Below are 18,007 nucleotides of genomic sequence, written 5' to 3' on the forward strand. Positions count from 1 at the left end.
TTGGATTGTTGGGAAGTATAGTCACTTTCATCAATATACAGAACTTGTGTATTGATTTCATAAAACAGCCAGCAATGATTGTCTATTCCCAGGTGAAGAAGGCCATTTACATTAGGTGGATTTTGTTCTTGCTGTAGATTTTAATATTCTGGGACAAGCAAACAAAGATCTTGAATGACGAGGCAGTTGCTAGAATGTCCTCTATTTCAACAGAGCAATAGTAATTCCTCTCACATAACACTTCTGTTAGAAGAAAAAAAGGCCATGATTCAGTTGGTTTTTAGCTGCTGGAAGCATGAGTGTTTAGAACTACCACAACTTTTGACACCCTGTTGAAAATGCATGGAACGGTGAGAAAACTGCTGAAGGATAATACTTTCCGAATATTGATTAGAAAAAGTTGAAAATCATTATGTTAGAAGTAGTCCTTTTATGCAGAAGTGTTAAAACCCAGAACTGATTTTATGTGTCTTACTTAGTGATTGTATTTTTTTTTTATAGTTAAACTTGGTCATATAGTTATGCATTTTCTTACACTGATTAGTCATTAGCGTGTAGGATGACTTGTGCCACTTGGTGCTACCTGGGTTTAATAGAACGTAAAAAATTTGGTGTCGAATACCCTTTCAGGAAAATCTGAAGTCTGATGTAAAAAGATTTGTATCTTAAGTTTAGAAAGAACACATGGAAATTTTCTTTGGGAGTCTGAAGATAGTGTTTAGTCATACCATACACTGAGGAAAAATATGTAAAGATAGGAATGTGTTCATGAAGTTAATTATGCTGGAAAGAAACAGCCCTTTAAATTTTCAGCTTTAAAGAGCATTGTACAGGAGGTAGTGTAGCAGTTGAAATTGTAATTGTTTTTGTTGATATTTCAGATTGTTCCCAAATTCAAATATCAGTGACAGTGGTGTCCCTGCACTACCTCCCTTGACAATGAGACGGATGCGGGAGTCTGTCTCCCGGATACCTGTTAGGTAAGCTAGTATTTCCTGTCATTTCTGTTTTGGGAAATACAGTTGTTTAAAAACAAAAAAACCAAAACACCCCCAACACCTCAAAAATAGAGCAATCTTATAGAAGGTTGGGATAAATGTGCAAGAAGGCAACACCACTTCATCATAGATTATATCTAGTGTCCTTTCTTGTTCTTAGATTAAAGCAAAACATTGATTTGGGTTTTTATATTTATAATTCTTAGTCTTAAGATTTTAAGGGAGGGTATTAAAGGTTTTCTGGAGACCTTTGTTTTCCTGCCTAAGAGAATTCAAGGCTCCCTTTGGTATTTTTGTGAATTAAGTTTGTATCTGAACAGGTAGTATACATGTAAGGGTTTGTGACTTGTTTTGCATGACTTGCATATATAAACTAAAATAAGGTTCTAATATTATGATGACAGGTAAGAGTTTAAAGAGAGAACAGTGGAAACTGAAAATACTCTCCTCTTAAAGAAAACTCTGAGATCTAAAGAGAACATTTCTGTAGTTTTAAATGCTAGAATAAAAATTGCCATCCTTTCAAAGGGGCCTGTCTTCTGATCCTAATTTGTGCCTGTATTCTTTTCCTTGAAATTCTAGAGGCTGAAGAGGGCAGGCCATCTTTTCTTTTTTGTACATCCCTTTGAAAAATCTTGGCCTATTTAGGAACGAGGCACAGAGCACGTAGCTGACTTGCAAATGGTTCTATGTATTTCTTTATTTAACTGCACCAGGGGTTGATCTTATGTTCTCTTTGCTGTCTTATTTTATTTCCAGTGTTGTTGAAAAATGACTCATTAACTTGATAGCTTTTTAAGCTTTTTGTGAATGCTGGCTGATTTCAGTTAAGATACTTGTGTGATTTGGGATAAATAAGGTTTGAGTGACCTTAGCTATGATTTATCACTTTTTGTTGAACTGGATTTCAGTGTTGGCCTCCTTTTAACTGGTATTGGGTTTCATGACTTCCTTGCTGGCTGTTCTGTGTGAACCATTGAACAGTCTTGCAAACCTTTACAAATTCAAGGCTTAGCAGTAAAAGTAGCTCTTAAGCTATGCATTTAACAGGCTTGAAATGAGCAGTTTGTTTAAATTTCACAGACCTGAATTAATCCAGCAGAGCCAGTATTTTATCAGTATATTAAATGTGATTTGATGGGGATTGAGGTGAAGTGTGGCAAAATTTATACTGAGAGAAACAGACTTGTGTTAAACACACTAGATAAGTATGTGAGCTGACAAGATCTTCAAGTTTTTTAATTTGTTTCCTAAGTTAAACTGGGAATGATTCAGCTGACCAAATAGTTTAGTTAGTGTGTAAGTCCCAATTTTTCTTGTTTCGAATTCTATGTATATTGCTTTTGCACAGGTTACATTGAACAGTATTTTTCAATTGTAAGAGGGGAAAAAATAACCACAACTTTCCCTTTCTCTCTCTTTCCTTCTCAGTTCCCAGCACAGGTATTCTACACCTCATGCCTTCACATTCAACACATCAAATCCTTCCTCTGAGGGCTCTCTTTCCCAAAGACAGCGATCTACATCCACACCAAATGTCCATATGGTTAGCACTACAATGCCTGTAGACAGCCGGATAATTGAGGTAATATTGGTAGGGAGGGAATAGCATAAAGTTAAACTAAAATTGTGACTGGTCATCTAATAGTCACTGGTTGGTTTTTCTTCTTTGCTTTCTGTTATTTGCTTACTCTTTGCCTTAGTTGGCTGAGTAATGGAGAATATAGGTGACACATTTGCATAGAAAGTTAATGGTTCATTCTTGCAGTCTTTATCAACGTTGCTGAAGTTCTAGGTAGATTTTTGGTGTCTGTAAAGAGCTTAACAGTCAAGTTTCACAGATCTGAAAAGAAAATAAGCTCAGTTTTGCTGAAGAAATATTTATTAGTCCTGTCTAAAAATATTCTTTTGATCTTAAAAATCTGGATTTGTTGGGGAGGCTGGTGTTTATTTTAAATCAGACTACAGGTACTGTAAGTCTGGACATAGTTCTCGGAGTTGGAATACTCAAATCAAAGCTTACTGGCAATATGTTTTGTGTTATACCTGTATGGAATTAACAGCGATCCTGGGCTTGTGTGCTAAAGCCATCTGTACCTGGGAATATTTCTGCTGTTACTTGCTTGCAAGCACCTTTTTCTTTTTTTTTTTTTTTTTTTTTCCTACCTTAGACTGGCAGTAGTGAGAGGCAATTCTTTGAAGTCAGGCCTAAAGTGGTTCTTTTGTTTTGTTTTGTTTCGTGATAACCTTAACAAAATAAGGGAGTGGTGTGCAGGAAAGGCTTGCAGAAAGTGCTGAACAGCAGGACTTAAGAGAGAGCACTGTTTGTTGTTTTTTTGCTCTGGAATAGTTTAAAAATTATTTAGGCCAAGCAAAAGTCTTTGACTGCTGAGTTTACTTGCGTCTTCAGCTGGTAGTTTATAGGCTTCAATGAAATGTGAAGACTCTCTGAAATGTGCTAGAGAAGTCCTCTGGACCTTTGGAACTGAAGAAAAGTGCACTGCAGCCCTATGAAGTTTTTTCGTGTCAGTTGGGTTTTATGGGGGATGGTACCCTCCCATTCTCTTAGTTTTTTTTTTTAGGCTTACAGCCTTTTTTACTGCTCCAGAAGCCCAGCTGACCATCTTTTATGGCACAAAAAATAATGAAGCACTCAAGAAAGAGAATATGAATTATCGAACTTTGTAGTGTGTTGAGTCTTTAAGGAGAACATTGCTTTCTTTACCCTTTATGCATAGCAGTAAAGACAGAAATGCTTTCTATTCTGGCTCTTCATAACATCATAGGGACTGAATAAAAATAGCAGTCATGTCTAAAAGGCAAGAGCTGCATTTCCAAAAGGCTTAAAAAAAAGTTTAAAAAAAAAAATACCACCACAAAAAAAAGTAGTAGAGACCCTCTAGTACGACATGAGAAAGACCACCTTAATAAAGTGGTTTACCAAAGGATGGATACTAGTGAACTTTTCGGTTTGAACAGGAGTACTTACTTAAAAGTTTTACTGCACTTAATTATCATATATCAAAGAAATTAGGTTACTTTTTCTTTCATTTATCCTAACATTTGATTTTTAGAAATTTCTTTTTTATACTTCCTCTGTTCTTTTCTTTTATCTCTTACTGTGTTGGCCTAGAATAACAGCCTGAATGCTTCTCCCAGTTCCTGGTGCAGACGATTTTGTTTGAGGGGAAGAGTAGGTATTTTCTTGGTGCCTTTTGTTTTCTTGTGATTAACAGGATTGCTATAACTTGTAAGCCATGGCGGTGTCCACATGAAATGTTTGATCTGGAGTTGATTTGATGAAAATCTTTATAGCATGTTTATACTTAAATATTGAGGATGCTAATTAGAAGTGGGAAATTGATAAAGAGCTTCATTTTTAGGTTAGCTGGATGAATCCATACTACTATGAAATTTGGTGTGAATTTGAATAGGCTTGGATTAGAGATGCATTTGGTCACAGAGGTTTTAAAGAAAAACCTTCTCAAACACATCTATTGTGTGGCTTTTTTCCTCTGGAAACTATTTTGTTGAATGTAACTGTACAAACCCCTTAGATTAAGAACATGAAGTACTATTTTTATTTCACATCAAAGTAAAGGTGACAGACTACAGCACTATGTATGGTATTATCTGTGTTGTAAGAACAGCTCTAAAGAACACTGGTTTTGGTTCATTTGCTGTAGGATTCATAAACAAAAAAAGAAAATATTCACATCAGGATTGAAGTTCAAAAATACTTTTTCTCAAATAAGAATTACATATACATAAGTATGAGAACAATTTTAAATCATTTAGTTATCCTTTGCCAGCTTACTTGAAAGCAGTTACATTCTCAGGCTGATGTACAAAAAACATCACTTGTTATTGAGTCAGGTTCTTAAAGATTTTTATTGTCCTCAAAATGGACAAAAATAGTAACTTGCAAGAGTTCTTCACTGGCAGTTTATGCAGATTTTAATCCACTCAGGTGTAGAGTAGAGGTACTCTGCAAGAATCCTGTATATAGAGTCAAGCCTGGGAGAATGCAACTAACTAGCTAAAATGATGTATTTCATAAAAGAATCTTTACTAAGTATAATCTGAGTTAATTTGAAAACTGTATGGTGGAATGTAGGCTTGTTCTGTCCTCCTATGAAATCTTACATTTATTATTCTACTAATTAGTTAGAAAGTTTGAATTGACTTCTATTAATTTTGACAGTATTAACATTTCTGTAGTGCATGTTCTTGCTTTGTACTTATACAGTACCTGGATATTTTACCTTTCCTGTATGTACTTTGGGATAATACATAGCAGGTGAGAAAAGTTGTAAAGTCATGTTTGTCAGAGCTTAGTTTATCTTGTGCATGGCTGTAGAATTGTGTTGTAAAGTGCCTGTGGCATGAGGTGAGAGTTGTCGCACTGTATCAACTAGTGAACTGTGTAAGAACATGCTTTTCAAATATCATCAAACTTTAATCTGTGGGGAAATGTTTTGAAAATTACGTGTTTTTGTATTAGGGTGCTAGACATAGCCTTTTTCCTTTTTTGGGTTGAAATAGTATGTAGAGGTATTTCAAAATGTATATTGACTTGGAATATTTTAGGGGCTTTTAAAAGTTTTCCTACTTGTAACCCAAAACCTTTTTGAGAACTTGTCCCCTAGAGATACAGGACCATCACCGGAGCTATGTTCAGATCTGAAATACAAGCATGTACAAAAATCCAGTGGTGGGAATGCAGACAGTATTTCTGGTGTTTCTTCTTGTCCTGTGTCTTTTTTTTCCCCTCTTCCCTTTCTTTTTTTGGTAGTAATACCTTTTAAGATGCTGTGAATATTTTTAATGTTTTGTAAGAATCCACAAATTGCATGGTTTTTTGCATATAAGATTCTTGTAACTAGAAGATAACCAAGCTGTCATCTTTTGGAGAGTGTTGGTCAATACCATATTGCACTTGACCAAAACAGTCAGGAATGATTTCAACACTATTTCTGCTTGTTCCTTTGTATGCTTTCATGTATTTATTAACTTCATTATCTATCTCCTCTGTTTTAGGATGCAATTCGAAGCCATAGTGAATCAGGTATGGTTTCAAAAAATAAAATAATTTATATTATTATTTTGTGTTTATTTTCTGGTTCACAAATTGTTTTTCTTCTATTTTTATATTTAAGCCTCACCCTCTGCTCTGTCTGGAAGTCCTAACAATATGAGTCCAACTGGCTGGTCTCAGCCCAAAACCCCAGTCCCAGCCCAAAGAGAGCGAGCCCCTGGATCCAATACACAAGAAAAAAACAAAATTGTAAGTATGGTAATACTTGATTATTTTTTAATATGTTAAACTAGGCTGGGAGTAGCGGTGTGTTGGGATAAATTTCTGTACTTTAAAGGCAAGAAAAGCTGATTGTAATCTTGAATTGCTCTGCAGTGTGTGTATATAATGGCGATATAATTTTAACTAACTTGGGAAAGATGGCACTATTGCCTTGCATTATAAATACCCAGAACAAAGTGGTCTTGATTGAAAATTCATTTCAGACAGTATTGTGAAATTATTTTTCAGTACAGATTCAAGGATTACCTTTCTAAATCTTTAGGGGCTGCATCTTTTTTAATATGTTTAATATGTTTAAAGTTAGCCTTATTATCACTATTTGAACTGTATAGCCATAGCTTCCATAGAAAGGGGATATTGATAATGCCACTATTTTCATAGCAAAGTTACTCAAAACATCTCAGGGAAAAATAGATTTAACAAAATGCAAGTTTTGCCTCAAAGGCTTGATGTAAACTTGGTGGGGGGGGGGGGGGGTGGAGAAAAGTTAGAATAATAATGGATAATATCTCGAATTTTTTGAAGGCTTATAAGGTATAAAAATGAAAGTACAGTTGCTTAGTGGCACACACAGTTGTTAATCGCTTAGACGTTTGAGAATTCTGCTCTCGTCTCTTTGGTCTATTCCTTTTAAATATGTAAATGAGTTCCTGAATTTTAGTATTGCAATTTTGAAAAAGTCAGTAAGTTTTGTAAGTATTTCAGATGTCTTTAAATAGTTGACTGTAAAATATTTGTTCCTCTTAAGATCTAAGATCAGGGTTTAAGTTTCTAGTGCAGAACTTAATGATAGCTTCTTAAGCAGTTCAAGCCATCCAAGATAATGTTTTGTCTTTTTTGGGGGGGGATGGGGTGGGGGTGTAAACAAACCCACCACCCCTCACAAATTGAGACAAAGAACAAAAGTCCAAACTGCAGGACAAAATCCTTGAGGTTTCAGTGCATCTTAAACTTTTATGAAGGAAGTTATTTCATTTTTGGTGTGTATATATAATATATTTGATGAAATACTTCGACTAAAAGCCATGTCAATTTTTGTTCCAGAGGCCTCGTGGACAGAGAGATTCCAGTTATTACTGGGAAATAGAAGCAAGTGAAGTCATGCTTTCTACCAGAATAGGGTCAGGTTCTTTTGGAACAGTTTACAAAGGCAAATGGCACGGTAAGTTCTTGACAAGTGTTACCATCTTCTCAAAATGTTGATATGGTAGGACAGCAATCCAGAAGAAGGTAAAATTGTTTTAATGGTGCTGTGTGCTTATCTACCACCAAAGGTACTAGGTGAGAAATATTAATTTCCTAATATTAGCAGTGGGGAGATTGAGCAAAGAACAGACATCAAAATCTGAATCTCACAACTGCTGAACAGACATCAAAATCTGAATCTCACAGCTGCCATCTACATGTTCACTATATTGGAGCCAACATTGTTTTCTTTATTACCATGTTCTACAACAGCTTGTTTTCTGAAAAGATTTCCCTTTCCATTAGCAGGGTTGAATTAGCAGAATTGGCTGGGAAATTTCACAGCCTGATGTTAAATTATGTTTACCTTTTCTTTTTAATATCTCTGTGGTTTAATTAGCAAACTTATATTCAAGGTGGCAGGGAAAGGAAATAAGGATAAATTGTCTTTACTGTGGAGTTTTTCTAGGGAAAAAATGGTTGATGTGAGAGTTTATGATATAAAGTTAGCTGGAATACTTTGAAAAGAGGCACACTGCAGAACTACAGAATTAGTTTCCAAATTCAGGGCTTGTGATTTAAAAAGAAACACACACAAACCCCTCCAGGGCCTAATTTAAATAACATTATTGTCATAAAATAAGCTGACAAAATCTGGAAACTTAACTTCCACCCTCTATTTTTAAAGAATAAATACTTGCGTGTCTTAGCCCAAATATTGTCAGCATCAATGGAAGGACTATTCTTATGCTAAAAGTAATATTCATGAACAGTTAAATTGATTTTCATTATATACGTGAAATGGAACAGAGAAATCAAGAGAAAAAATAGGTTAAGTAAGATTTCACTAAACAAAGTAATAAATAAGAATTTCTTGTTAATCTTTATTTTAATAAAACATTAGCAACTCTTCATGTATCAAGAACTTTGGTGTGTTAGGAAATGCATGGAGCTACATATTTAGAAAGAACTCTGTTGTGTGCACAGGATGGCTGTATAGCTGTCTCCTAACTTGGTATTGATAAGATTCAGTTCCTTATTTGTGGTTAACTGTTTATAGTTTTCTTGATTTCTCAGGAAAATTGAAGTTAAATTACTAATTTTTTTTTCTTTTTGTAACCATCATTTGTGGTGTGGTCTTAAAAGATTTAAAGGATTATATTTATTGCAAGTCTTTTCCTGTTTGGAATTGAAGAAACTGGGAGTTCACTGCGCAAACTAGTGAAACTGCAGACTTTTTTGTAGTAACCTATTCTAATAGTACAAATACAGCAATAAAAATGTTTTGGTGAAGCTAAATGAAATTAATTGAAGTGGGAAGATTGCTGCAAACTTAAGTAAAAATTCTAGATTAAGTTAGAGGTGTTGGGTTTCCTAACATGCCCAACTGTAAAAGGCTGTTTGCAATGAACTTTTGGAGAGTACCTGTGGAAGATTGTGTACAACTATATGCAAAAGGTATTAGGTTTCCAATAAGCTTCCCTGATTTAGTCTTCCAAAATAAAAATGAAGTGTCAAGGAGAGTCTTGCTCTGAGGAGCGCGTGTCTCATTGAACAGGTATCTTGCACTTCCATATTTTTCCAGATTGTTCTGATGGTTAAGTACTAATTTTCGTATTTGCACCACTTCTGTTACAGACCCCATTTGGATCCTGTAGTGTCCTGTAGCATGCTTCTAAATTTAAAAGGCGGAAAGAGAACCAAGGCAGTTTAAATGGGTTGGAAGACTACCTATCATAAACACTCACATTTCCCCTTTGACCCTGGTAATCAGTTCTAGGGTTTTGGTGGTTGGGGGGTGGCGGAAGCTGATTTGTCTTCAGATTGCTGCTAAACAAAACAAGTGCTATTGTGTATTTGTTTCTGTAGAGAAAACTGCTTGGGAAATGCCATCAAGCCTAAAAAAAGTGTGGCACCTGATTCAGTGAGAACAGTGTAAGGTTAAAAACATCTCTTCATCTGTGGAGCAAGGATCATAATGGAGAATATATTGAAAAATAATATGAAAACATTTGGCCTGTAATCAGTGGATGCTGCATCCTTGCCTTGTCTGGGCATAGCTCATACCAATATACTTCAAGTACTGGTAGACCATCTATTGGTCTTGCATTGTACGTCAAGAGAAGTAGCAGTAGGAACTGGCTACTTCAAAGCCTTTGATTTTGGTAGTCACATGAAAGTGTAGTCTTTCTATCAGTTATATTCTGTTCTGGTCTGTAAGCAGAGAGATCTGTAAGTTCTAAAACATTATGCGTACTGCAAACGTGCGATGGTTCTCTTTTATGAAGATGCTAGAGGATGAAATAGGAAGTATATTGCATTTACTGAAGTTAAAGGAAGAAGATACAAATGTATAATAATGTGTTCAGTATTTGTGCATCTTTGTGACTTCAAATTATACAGCAAATTAAGCAACTGGTAACTACAGTGGAAGATACTGCAGTTCACTCAGGGTACTCTGAAACTTTCAAGTACCAGTTTGCATATCCTTCTCATACTTTGTTGGCAACATTTTTTAATTGAGCAGTTAGTATTCCTAATGTATTCAGTTATCGTTATGTTCTAGAGATATGCTAATATATTTTTTACATGTATCTTTGAAAAGAGACCATATTAAGAAGAAGAAAACTAGTGATTGTGGTAGCAGAGAAATCTGTCACTGTAGGGATTTTTTTAATGTAGGTGATGATGCTGTAATGCTAAGTGGCAGCAGCCTTTGAACTATGAGATAAGCCTATGTTGGAGTATAGCACCTCTCAAATCTTTTTACTGCATGTGGACCAAGATTGAAGTTTTGTTTTCCTAAGCTGCTTTTATCTTCCTGTGTCAAGGAAAGTTTATCCCCCTCTTGAATTCTAAAATGCTGTCCATCCATAGTTAAAATGAATGTGGTGCTTGCTTCTTTCACTGAGGAATTGGTGGGTCTTGCTGTTAGTGCTTTTACTTTTGTTAGAACAGTCGGCTTCATTCCACTATTGTACCTTTTTTGAATCAGTTCAATTCTGCTGTTGTCTGTATGTACACTGTGTAAAGGTTTTGACAACTTCATTCCTTGGAAACAGTCTCTAAACAGATAGCACTGGATCATCATATATTCCCCTCTGTATTACTCTTTAACAGATACTGAAATTTAAAGCAAGCACTGACACTGAAAGCAATTCAACTGAAGCTTTTAACTAAAATTTTATAATGTATCAGCTTAAAGAACAGTAAGATATTCTGCTTTCCGTAGTCCCCAAATTTGTTAATGAAATACTAAAATCAGTTATATCATTCATGATTTTTCTGCTGTTCCTGGATAGAAGATTTATCCCTCCCATTCCTGAAATTTAGCAGTATTTAAATTTATAAAGTTTGTTTTTTAAATAAAGTTTATATTAAAAAAGGATGTGTATGTATATACATATCTATAGTTTTTATATATATCTATCTATATCTATATATATATATATATAAACTTTAATATATAAACAATTATATAAAAATACAAAGGTGTATATATATGCGTGCTAAAGTCGGATAGAAAAGGGAAAGTGATGAAACTTTGGATACTGTTTGGAAGCCGAGAGACTCCGATGTGACTGTGCTTGAAATAATGTGCTGAGAACACACCTACCCTAGAATACCTTCCTTTTCAACAACTCTTTGAGATTTTAGTAGCTTCATATTGTGCAAAAAGCATATGTGTAGTTCTTGCCAGCCATAGCTGTTAAAAAATAGAAGGGAAGCATGTGAACAATTAATGACTTTTTCCATTAGACTGAAATTCATGTAAATTAATTGCTTGATACTATGGAAATTATGTCTGCTGGAAAATCTTGACCTATGTACAAATTAGTAGAGGTGTACTGTGCACAGATTAGGAATCTAAATATACTGTATATTAATGTTGTTTTTTGGGGAAAAAAAAAGCAGCATTTTTAGTAACTTTTATGGTAAATGTATTTTCAGGGGATGTAGCAGTGAAGATACTAAAGGTTGTAGATCCAACCCCAGAACAGTTCCAGGCTTTCAGAAATGAAGTGGCTGTATTAAGGTGAGTTGGTAGTTTCCTTGCTAAATTCTGTTATTCCAAGGCACTGTATTTGACTACTACCCTTCCTTTAAGCCATCTTCCCCAATATTCTATGTTTGATAGACAAAAAAAAGCAGATCTCCAGAGAAGAAGAATAAAAAAGAGAGCATAGAGTGATACTTCTGAATATTGTTGTGGAGCTGTGAGACAGCAATCATAATTCAGAGTATTTCAGTGGTTCTTCACTGTTTCTGAAAGTTGTCTTTTCAGATAAATAATACTAAACATCCATAACTGGTCAGGTCACATTTGGCATGTAGTAAAAGGTGAGGAAAGATGGACAGAGTTGAAGCCAATTAGCATGTAGTAAAAGGTGAGGATTAATAAATTCTGCCATAATTCTCATCACTGGACAGAGTACTTGAACTGTGCCTTTTAAAATTGCAGCATAATTCCTTTTTTTTTTTTAATGTATACTCTGATCTACATAACTGTTTTCTGCTTTCAAATACTGTTTTTGTAGCATCCAGTTAAATATCTGTAATTTTAATCCTGAAACTGAACCACTTAGAGTACACAAGAACTATCTTCTCATCTGTTAATGCCTTCACGGTTTATAATGACCCTTTAGTTTCCTGTTGGGATTCAGTCTATCTAAAGTTGTCACTTTTTCACAGCTTTCAGGGTGATTTCTGTTACCCCAGTAACTTTTTCTAATACCACTTGCAAGTGTGAACGTTGGTTACTAATTTCAAAACCCTTGAATTTCCATGACATCTTTTTCTTAAAGGTTGATTTAAAATAATTTCCTTGGAACTAAAAGGAAGTATTTTAACTAAAAAGCAGAAAATCAGCTGATTTTATTTAAAAATTATAAATTCACAACTGTGGCGTATTTTTATTATTTTTAAAACCAAACTTTACGCACACATCCACCTAGCAAAAATTTTGCAGGAAAATCATGGTTTTGGACTCAAAAGCTGAAATATGTTCCTTCAGCCAGGAATGCACTTTTAAAAGAATTTGAAAACATTTTTCATAAAGATACTAATTTCTTTTTCTACTATTTTCTATTAGGAAGACTCGGCATGTTAATATTTTGCTCTTTATGGGCTACATGACTAAAGATAATCTGGCCATTGTTACACAGTGGTGTGAAGGAAGCAGTCTGTATAAACACCTGCATGTTCAAGAGACCAAGTTCCAAATGTTCCAGCTCATTGATATTGCTCGGCAGACAGCACAGGGAATGGAGTGAGTAGGATAAACAATGCTGGCTATTTTTGTTCTTGGAATGGTGTTTCCCTTCTCTTCCCCAAACCCTAACATGTGGAGTTACTGCACTAAAATAGTAACAGATCAAAATGGTATACCAAGTAAAGATTTTGTGCAGCCTTAATTCAGCACTGTTGTATGCATTCTTAATTTCATTTAGTGTTTTTTTTTTTCCCATGGATCATGGCCTTAGTTCATGTTAGACCACTAGTCACTTGACAGTCAGCTTTTCTGTATTTTATCTTCATTTGTAGCTTGAGGTCTTACTGTAATGCACTAGATGGTATCCTATTCTAAACATAGAATTAACTTTTTTTTTTTCCTTCTTCCCTGTGTTACTTACTATAACATTGCAGTGTTTGGCAAACACTAATTCATACGCATGGTACTTCTGTGGGATGAGGGAATGGCTGTTCCTATTCTACGGCTATGGGACTCACACACTCGGATATATTTTGGAAGCATTCTCCAGATGTCTGAGTTGATATAGTAACCACCTCACTACTCTCAGACCATGTTATAATGTTCGTAGCATAGAAGATGCTGACATGGGCTGATGCTGTCAGTGCTCATCCTTTTTGTAGATCAGGACCCAGGTTTCCAGTCAGACACCCAGAAAACTAGGGACATGTATTGTGACTGCAAATTAAAGCAGTTTGTAAAAAGTAAACCTTAGCATAGCATACAAATTTCATGCATGTGAGGACAGCACCCAGTTTTCTAGGGCATTATACAGTTACATAACAGTGATGCTGCTCTTTCTGAGGTTTATTTACTGCATTGCTTCCACTTTCTGTAATGTATAAGGCAGTAGTCATCAGTGAGTGCTTGCTACGTTTTTTTTCCCGAAGTAGATGCATTCTGTAAATTGACTAAAGCAAGAGGTCTATGAAATGGTTGAGTATGTAATAAACTGTCACAGTGTCTAACAGTAAATTGAAAGGCTAAGTTTATGTGAACAACCTTCATAATGGCACTTTTCTGCTTTTTCTTTTACAGCTATTTACATGCAAAGAATATCATCCACAGAGACATGAAATCCAATAGTATCCTTTCCTAACTTAATCATATTTCCTTTAATGTGAGAGTGATTTGTTGTTAATATGGAGCTTTTGGGGGGGGGGTTGAAACAGCTGTTTCAAAAGTGTATAACGACTAATGAGTAATTCTGATTGGTAAGAAGTTACTTTTTAGCAAGGACTTTCATAGAACTTTGTGCTTGCTTACCAAACTATTGTGATAAAGATGAAAAAAGATGTGCAACAGTTGTGCTCCAGAAGTGTCTTGTTTTACTTAAATGGTGTTTATGCAATTCTCTGTTACTCAGATGCTGTATTGGAGAGAAGTTGTGCTCTTTACTTGATGGGAGATACGTGTGTGTGTGGATACTGATGTATGTGTGCACATGTGGGGTTTGTTACTGTTCCCCATATATTTTTAATAAATTTAAAACACCTTCACATGACTGGCAGAAATGAAGCCAAAAATCTTACTTAAAACTCAAGAAAAGGCAACTTTTTCCCACTATATTTCTTGCAAAAATATAAATCTAGTAGTGCATATGGAGTAAAAATGTTGTGAGCTGACGTCTTTCACCTTTGAAAATGCCTGCTTTCGAAACTGCCAAGAAGAGCATCCATTGAGCTGGCAGCATCTGTTGTAACTTCCTTTCATTAAATGTGAACAGAATGCTTTGCAAATGTCATCATAAAAAAATATGCCAAATTCAGTAGTTCCATAATGTAAGGGGATTCCCATTTTCAGTTAAGTTAGAAAAATAATCATTTTAGTATATAGGAGGTCAGGAGTTTGTGATTCCTGATAATGATGACCATTTTTGTGAAATAAATTAACTCTTCTCCTGACATGGAAATGAGAACTAGGAGTCTGTCATGTTTATATTTCTGAATGATCTTTTTGAACTTAAAACATTCTTAAATGAAATTGTAAAATGGTATCTTCTTAAAATAACCCCAACAAAGAAAGTGCTAGCTGTCAGTCTTAACAGACAAATCTATTAAGTAGATAGATTACAAATAGTATGGACATGTGTATTTCCAGTTGAAATGGTTAAATCAAAGCTAAATCTCTGGAGATCTGCCAGAGAGCTTTATGTAAATAGATTTTGATTTTTTTTTTTCTACTTGTAATTGTTTTTTCTTAGTTTTCTGTTTTGAGTTGTGACTTCTATGTTGTTTCCCTATGTGTCTCTTGACATCAGTTATTTAAGTACCTGCAGTCATTGACGTTAATTAACACAGTTGATTTCTATCCTAACTCAGCATAAAGATAAATGTACAAATAATGCTGAAACATCTGGTCTCATTTAGTCTTAAATGTTAACTTGCTAAAATGAATGCCATAAAATTACTTTTCCTCTGTTTAACATACAACTTGTAGCAGGTTTAAAAAAAAAAAAAAAAAATCAGCAATATTCTTGGATAGTTGGCTTGCATTTGTGATAACCTGACCAGACACTTTGTAATCATGTCAGAAAATTCAGAATTGTTTACTCAAGTTTTCTACAGAGTTTCTTTAACAAATGTTTAGATATATTTCTTCATGAAGGCCTCACAGTGAAAATAGGAGACTTTGGTCTGGCAACTGTAAAATCCAGGTGGAGTGGATCTCAACAAGTGGAACAGCCCACTGGCTCAATCTTGTGGATGGTGAGCAAAACATTTCACTGCTTTTTAAATAGCTCGCTTTCATTTGGTTAATACATGTTTTGTCAGTTGAACACTATTTTAAAGCTTTAAATCTAAATGAATCAACATATGCTGTTAGTACTGTGTAGACTTTTACTCCAGTTGTAGGACAGGTTAAAATTGAAGAATGAAGTGCTGGAGTGCTTAATTGTCCAGAGTAGACACCATTCACCTAAGGATGCTCCTTCAAATTTTCAGAGTTATTTAAAATATTTAGGGCAGAGACAGGGCTGTCAGTGGAACTGTGAGGAGCAGTTCCAAGGGAAGAGGAGAGCCTTTCTCCTGCCGTAATCTTGTCTTTCCACACCACGGGCTTGTCTCACTGGAGAGCAGGCTTTAATCTTCTTAATGGTGGCTTTGTGGGATCAGTGAGATCCTGTCTTTCTTTACGTTCTTCAATGTGGCCTCTTCTTCCCCTGCTCCCTGCTTGAGACTTGGCAACATTCCTTCTCCCACACTTGCTGACTGCACATTTGGCAGCTTTGGCAGGGCACTGGGGAAAGGATAGGGAGTGCTTCTGGAGTTATGGGAATGAGCGCAATTCATCATTGGTACTGTGGTAAGATGTTTCATATATACCAAGATGCTGCTGTTAGGCCCACTACTGCTCCTTACCCTGCATCAGGTAGTTGCAATTGGTTTTGCGGCAGCTCAGAACCGTAGCAGATGAAGATCAGTTTAGGTACAGAAGTTCTCAAGTTCTACTGGAAAGTTTATGGAGTTTCTTTTGGCAGTGGTGCTGCAAAGTCCTTGTCCGAGAGGACATTCCCAACAATTGCCTTTGTGTTTAACTTCTGTCAGAACTTAAAAGACAGTTCCACAATTTTCCTTCCAAAAATCAGCTGGAGAAAATCTATTCAGTAACTTTTCAAATGCGGGACTTCAATAAAGTAAATGGAAAAAGTGGACCAGTGCCTGTTACCAGGTTAAAAAGCATCATTGAAATTATGCAAGAATGTCTTATTTAGCACTCAGAATATTCTGTTGAAGTTTTACTTGACCCATTTTTGTTAATACTATGCAGTTTACTTAAATTCAGCGTGTAGACTGATCAGCAGTATTTTCTAGCTCCCAGGACAGAGCGTGCAGCAACATTTGTGCATGTACTTCAGGGAGGTGTAACCAAATAAAAATGACTTGCTGAAGGCTACATATTAGTATGTTTTAAATTTTTCGATATTTAGCACTGAATGAGCTGCAGGTGTTACTTAAAACAGGTGTTCCTTTTGAAAAATTATTCTTTATTACTAGGCTTGCAGCCTTCATTGTTACTGAAGTATTTGTATTTTGAGAAAAGTCAGGAAGTGTTCATCAAGAATATCAGGATGCTTGGCTAAGATTTGTTTGTGACCTATAAAATACACAAATCACCTGAAAGAAACTTACAAAAGCAGAAACAGTTTTTTCTTAAAAAAACAAACAAACAAAAAAAACCCCCCCAAAAGCCAAAGCTTTTTACAGCTTTCCATAAAGGTATTTAAAACTAATGGTATGCCTAGATACATGAAACAGATCTTAGAACCCCCCCCCCCCCCCTGCATTTTTGCCCTTTGCAGTTTTTTTTAAATTTAAATCATTTATAGACTGTCTTTGCTGAGTTGTCATTATATAGAAGGGGAGGTTGATTCTGTTTCCTTGAAAGTTGATACAGTCTCTTACTGGGTTTTTGTTGTACTTTGACTAGTACTTTGCTCAGTAATTCTGAGGGACTTCTTTTGGGGGAAAAAAAAAATCTTAGTTAACAGGAAAGACATTTTGATGGTTTATATCCTCTTTTATTAAATCTTTCAACGTTGTTTCTTTTAAGTTCTTTAGCTTCATAATTTTGCTTTCTTTTGCATAGATGCAAGAATGCTCTTGCATTTCTTCCCTGATCTTCAATATATGCTATTTTGTATTTAGCTTTCACGTTTCATGTAAATGTTTTGGTATCAATGTTACAAGAGATTAAGTCTATTAGAATTTTACATTTTTTCCCTTTAACATCAATACCTGCTTAAGAACTGATGGTGAGAGACTCAGACTCAGTTGTAAGAAAGATGTAGCAAAAGTCAATAAATATTGCAAATTGGGATACTAACTTTTCTAATGGTAAAATACTCATTGAATTAAAGTGTTGGTTTTTTGTTTACTCTCAATCGTGCTGATTTTTTTTTTTTTAAATAAGATGAAGAGTAGCACTGCCTCAACTTTTCCAGAGCCTTAGGTAAAACTCATCAAAGGTTTTGAGGTATCCTTTGTTCACTAATTCTTGGTTGAGCTCACTCTCTCTGCTTTCCAAATATTTTCCCCTTCTCTTGTCTTTTCTGTTTCTAAGTTCTATTAATATTGCTCATAATTTATTTCTTTCTTCCTCCTTCTACAGGCACCAGAAGTGATACGGATGCAGGATAGTAACCCGTTTAGTTTTCAGTCAGATGTCTACTCCTATGGAATAGTATTATATGAACTAATGACAGGAGAGTTGCCATACTCCCACATAAACAACCGAGATCAGGTAAGAAAC

The 18,007-nt window shown here is 35.2% G+C and overlaps 2 protein-coding genes across 11 annotated transcripts in view; one reads left to right on the forward strand and one right to left on the reverse strand.

Moving 5' to 3' along the window:
* The window catches only part of RAF1 (Raf-1 proto-oncogene, serine/threonine kinase), an 81,279-nt gene that overhangs the window by 59,268 nt on the left and 4,004 nt on the right, over nucleotides 1-18,007 (forward strand). For 4 of the 7 annotated variants that reach the window (XM_030043423.2, XM_030043420.2, XM_030043425.2 and 1 more), the window contains 11 exons: nucleotides 882-980; nucleotides 2,430-2,583; nucleotides 4,132-4,191; nucleotides 6,039-6,066; nucleotides 6,158-6,285; nucleotides 7,363-7,480; nucleotides 11,455-11,539; nucleotides 12,596-12,772; nucleotides 13,793-13,839; nucleotides 15,344-15,462; nucleotides 17,867-17,998. In XM_030043423.2, coding sequence (XP_029899283.1) covers nucleotides 882-980; nucleotides 2,430-2,583; nucleotides 4,132-4,191; nucleotides 6,039-6,066; nucleotides 6,158-6,285; nucleotides 7,363-7,480; nucleotides 11,455-11,539; nucleotides 12,596-12,772; nucleotides 13,793-13,839; nucleotides 15,344-15,462; nucleotides 17,867-17,998 — 1,147 coding nt within the window. The remainder of the gene's footprint in view (nucleotides 1-881; nucleotides 981-2,429; nucleotides 2,584-4,131; nucleotides 4,192-6,038; nucleotides 6,067-6,157; nucleotides 6,286-7,362; nucleotides 7,481-11,454; nucleotides 11,540-12,595; nucleotides 12,773-13,792; nucleotides 13,840-15,343; nucleotides 15,463-17,866; nucleotides 17,999-18,007) is intronic. The other 3 variants (XM_030043422.2, XM_030043424.2, XM_030043427.2) reach the window with 3 other exon arrangements.
* Nucleotides 1-18,007, reverse strand: part of MKRN2 (makorin ring finger protein 2) — a 43,478-nt gene that overhangs the window by 7,443 nt on the left and 18,028 nt on the right. The window contains exon 9 of one of the 4 annotated variants that reach the window (XM_041118648.1): nucleotides 227-243. The exons of 1 other annotated variant lie outside the window; for it this stretch is intronic. The gene's annotated coding sequence lies outside the window, so the exon portion shown is untranslated. Of the gene's footprint in view, nucleotides 1-226; nucleotides 244-16,721; nucleotides 16,873-18,007 lie in introns of those variants that run through there. 2 more of the 4 variants (XM_030043435.2, XM_041118647.1) reach the window with 2 other exon arrangements.

Source organism: Aquila chrysaetos, chromosome 20 (assembly GCF_900496995.4).
Source record: "Aquila chrysaetos chrysaetos chromosome 20, bAquChr1.4, whole genome shotgun sequence".
In the NCBI taxonomy this organism is placed as follows: Eukaryota; Metazoa; Chordata; class Aves; order Accipitriformes; family Accipitridae; genus Aquila; species Aquila chrysaetos.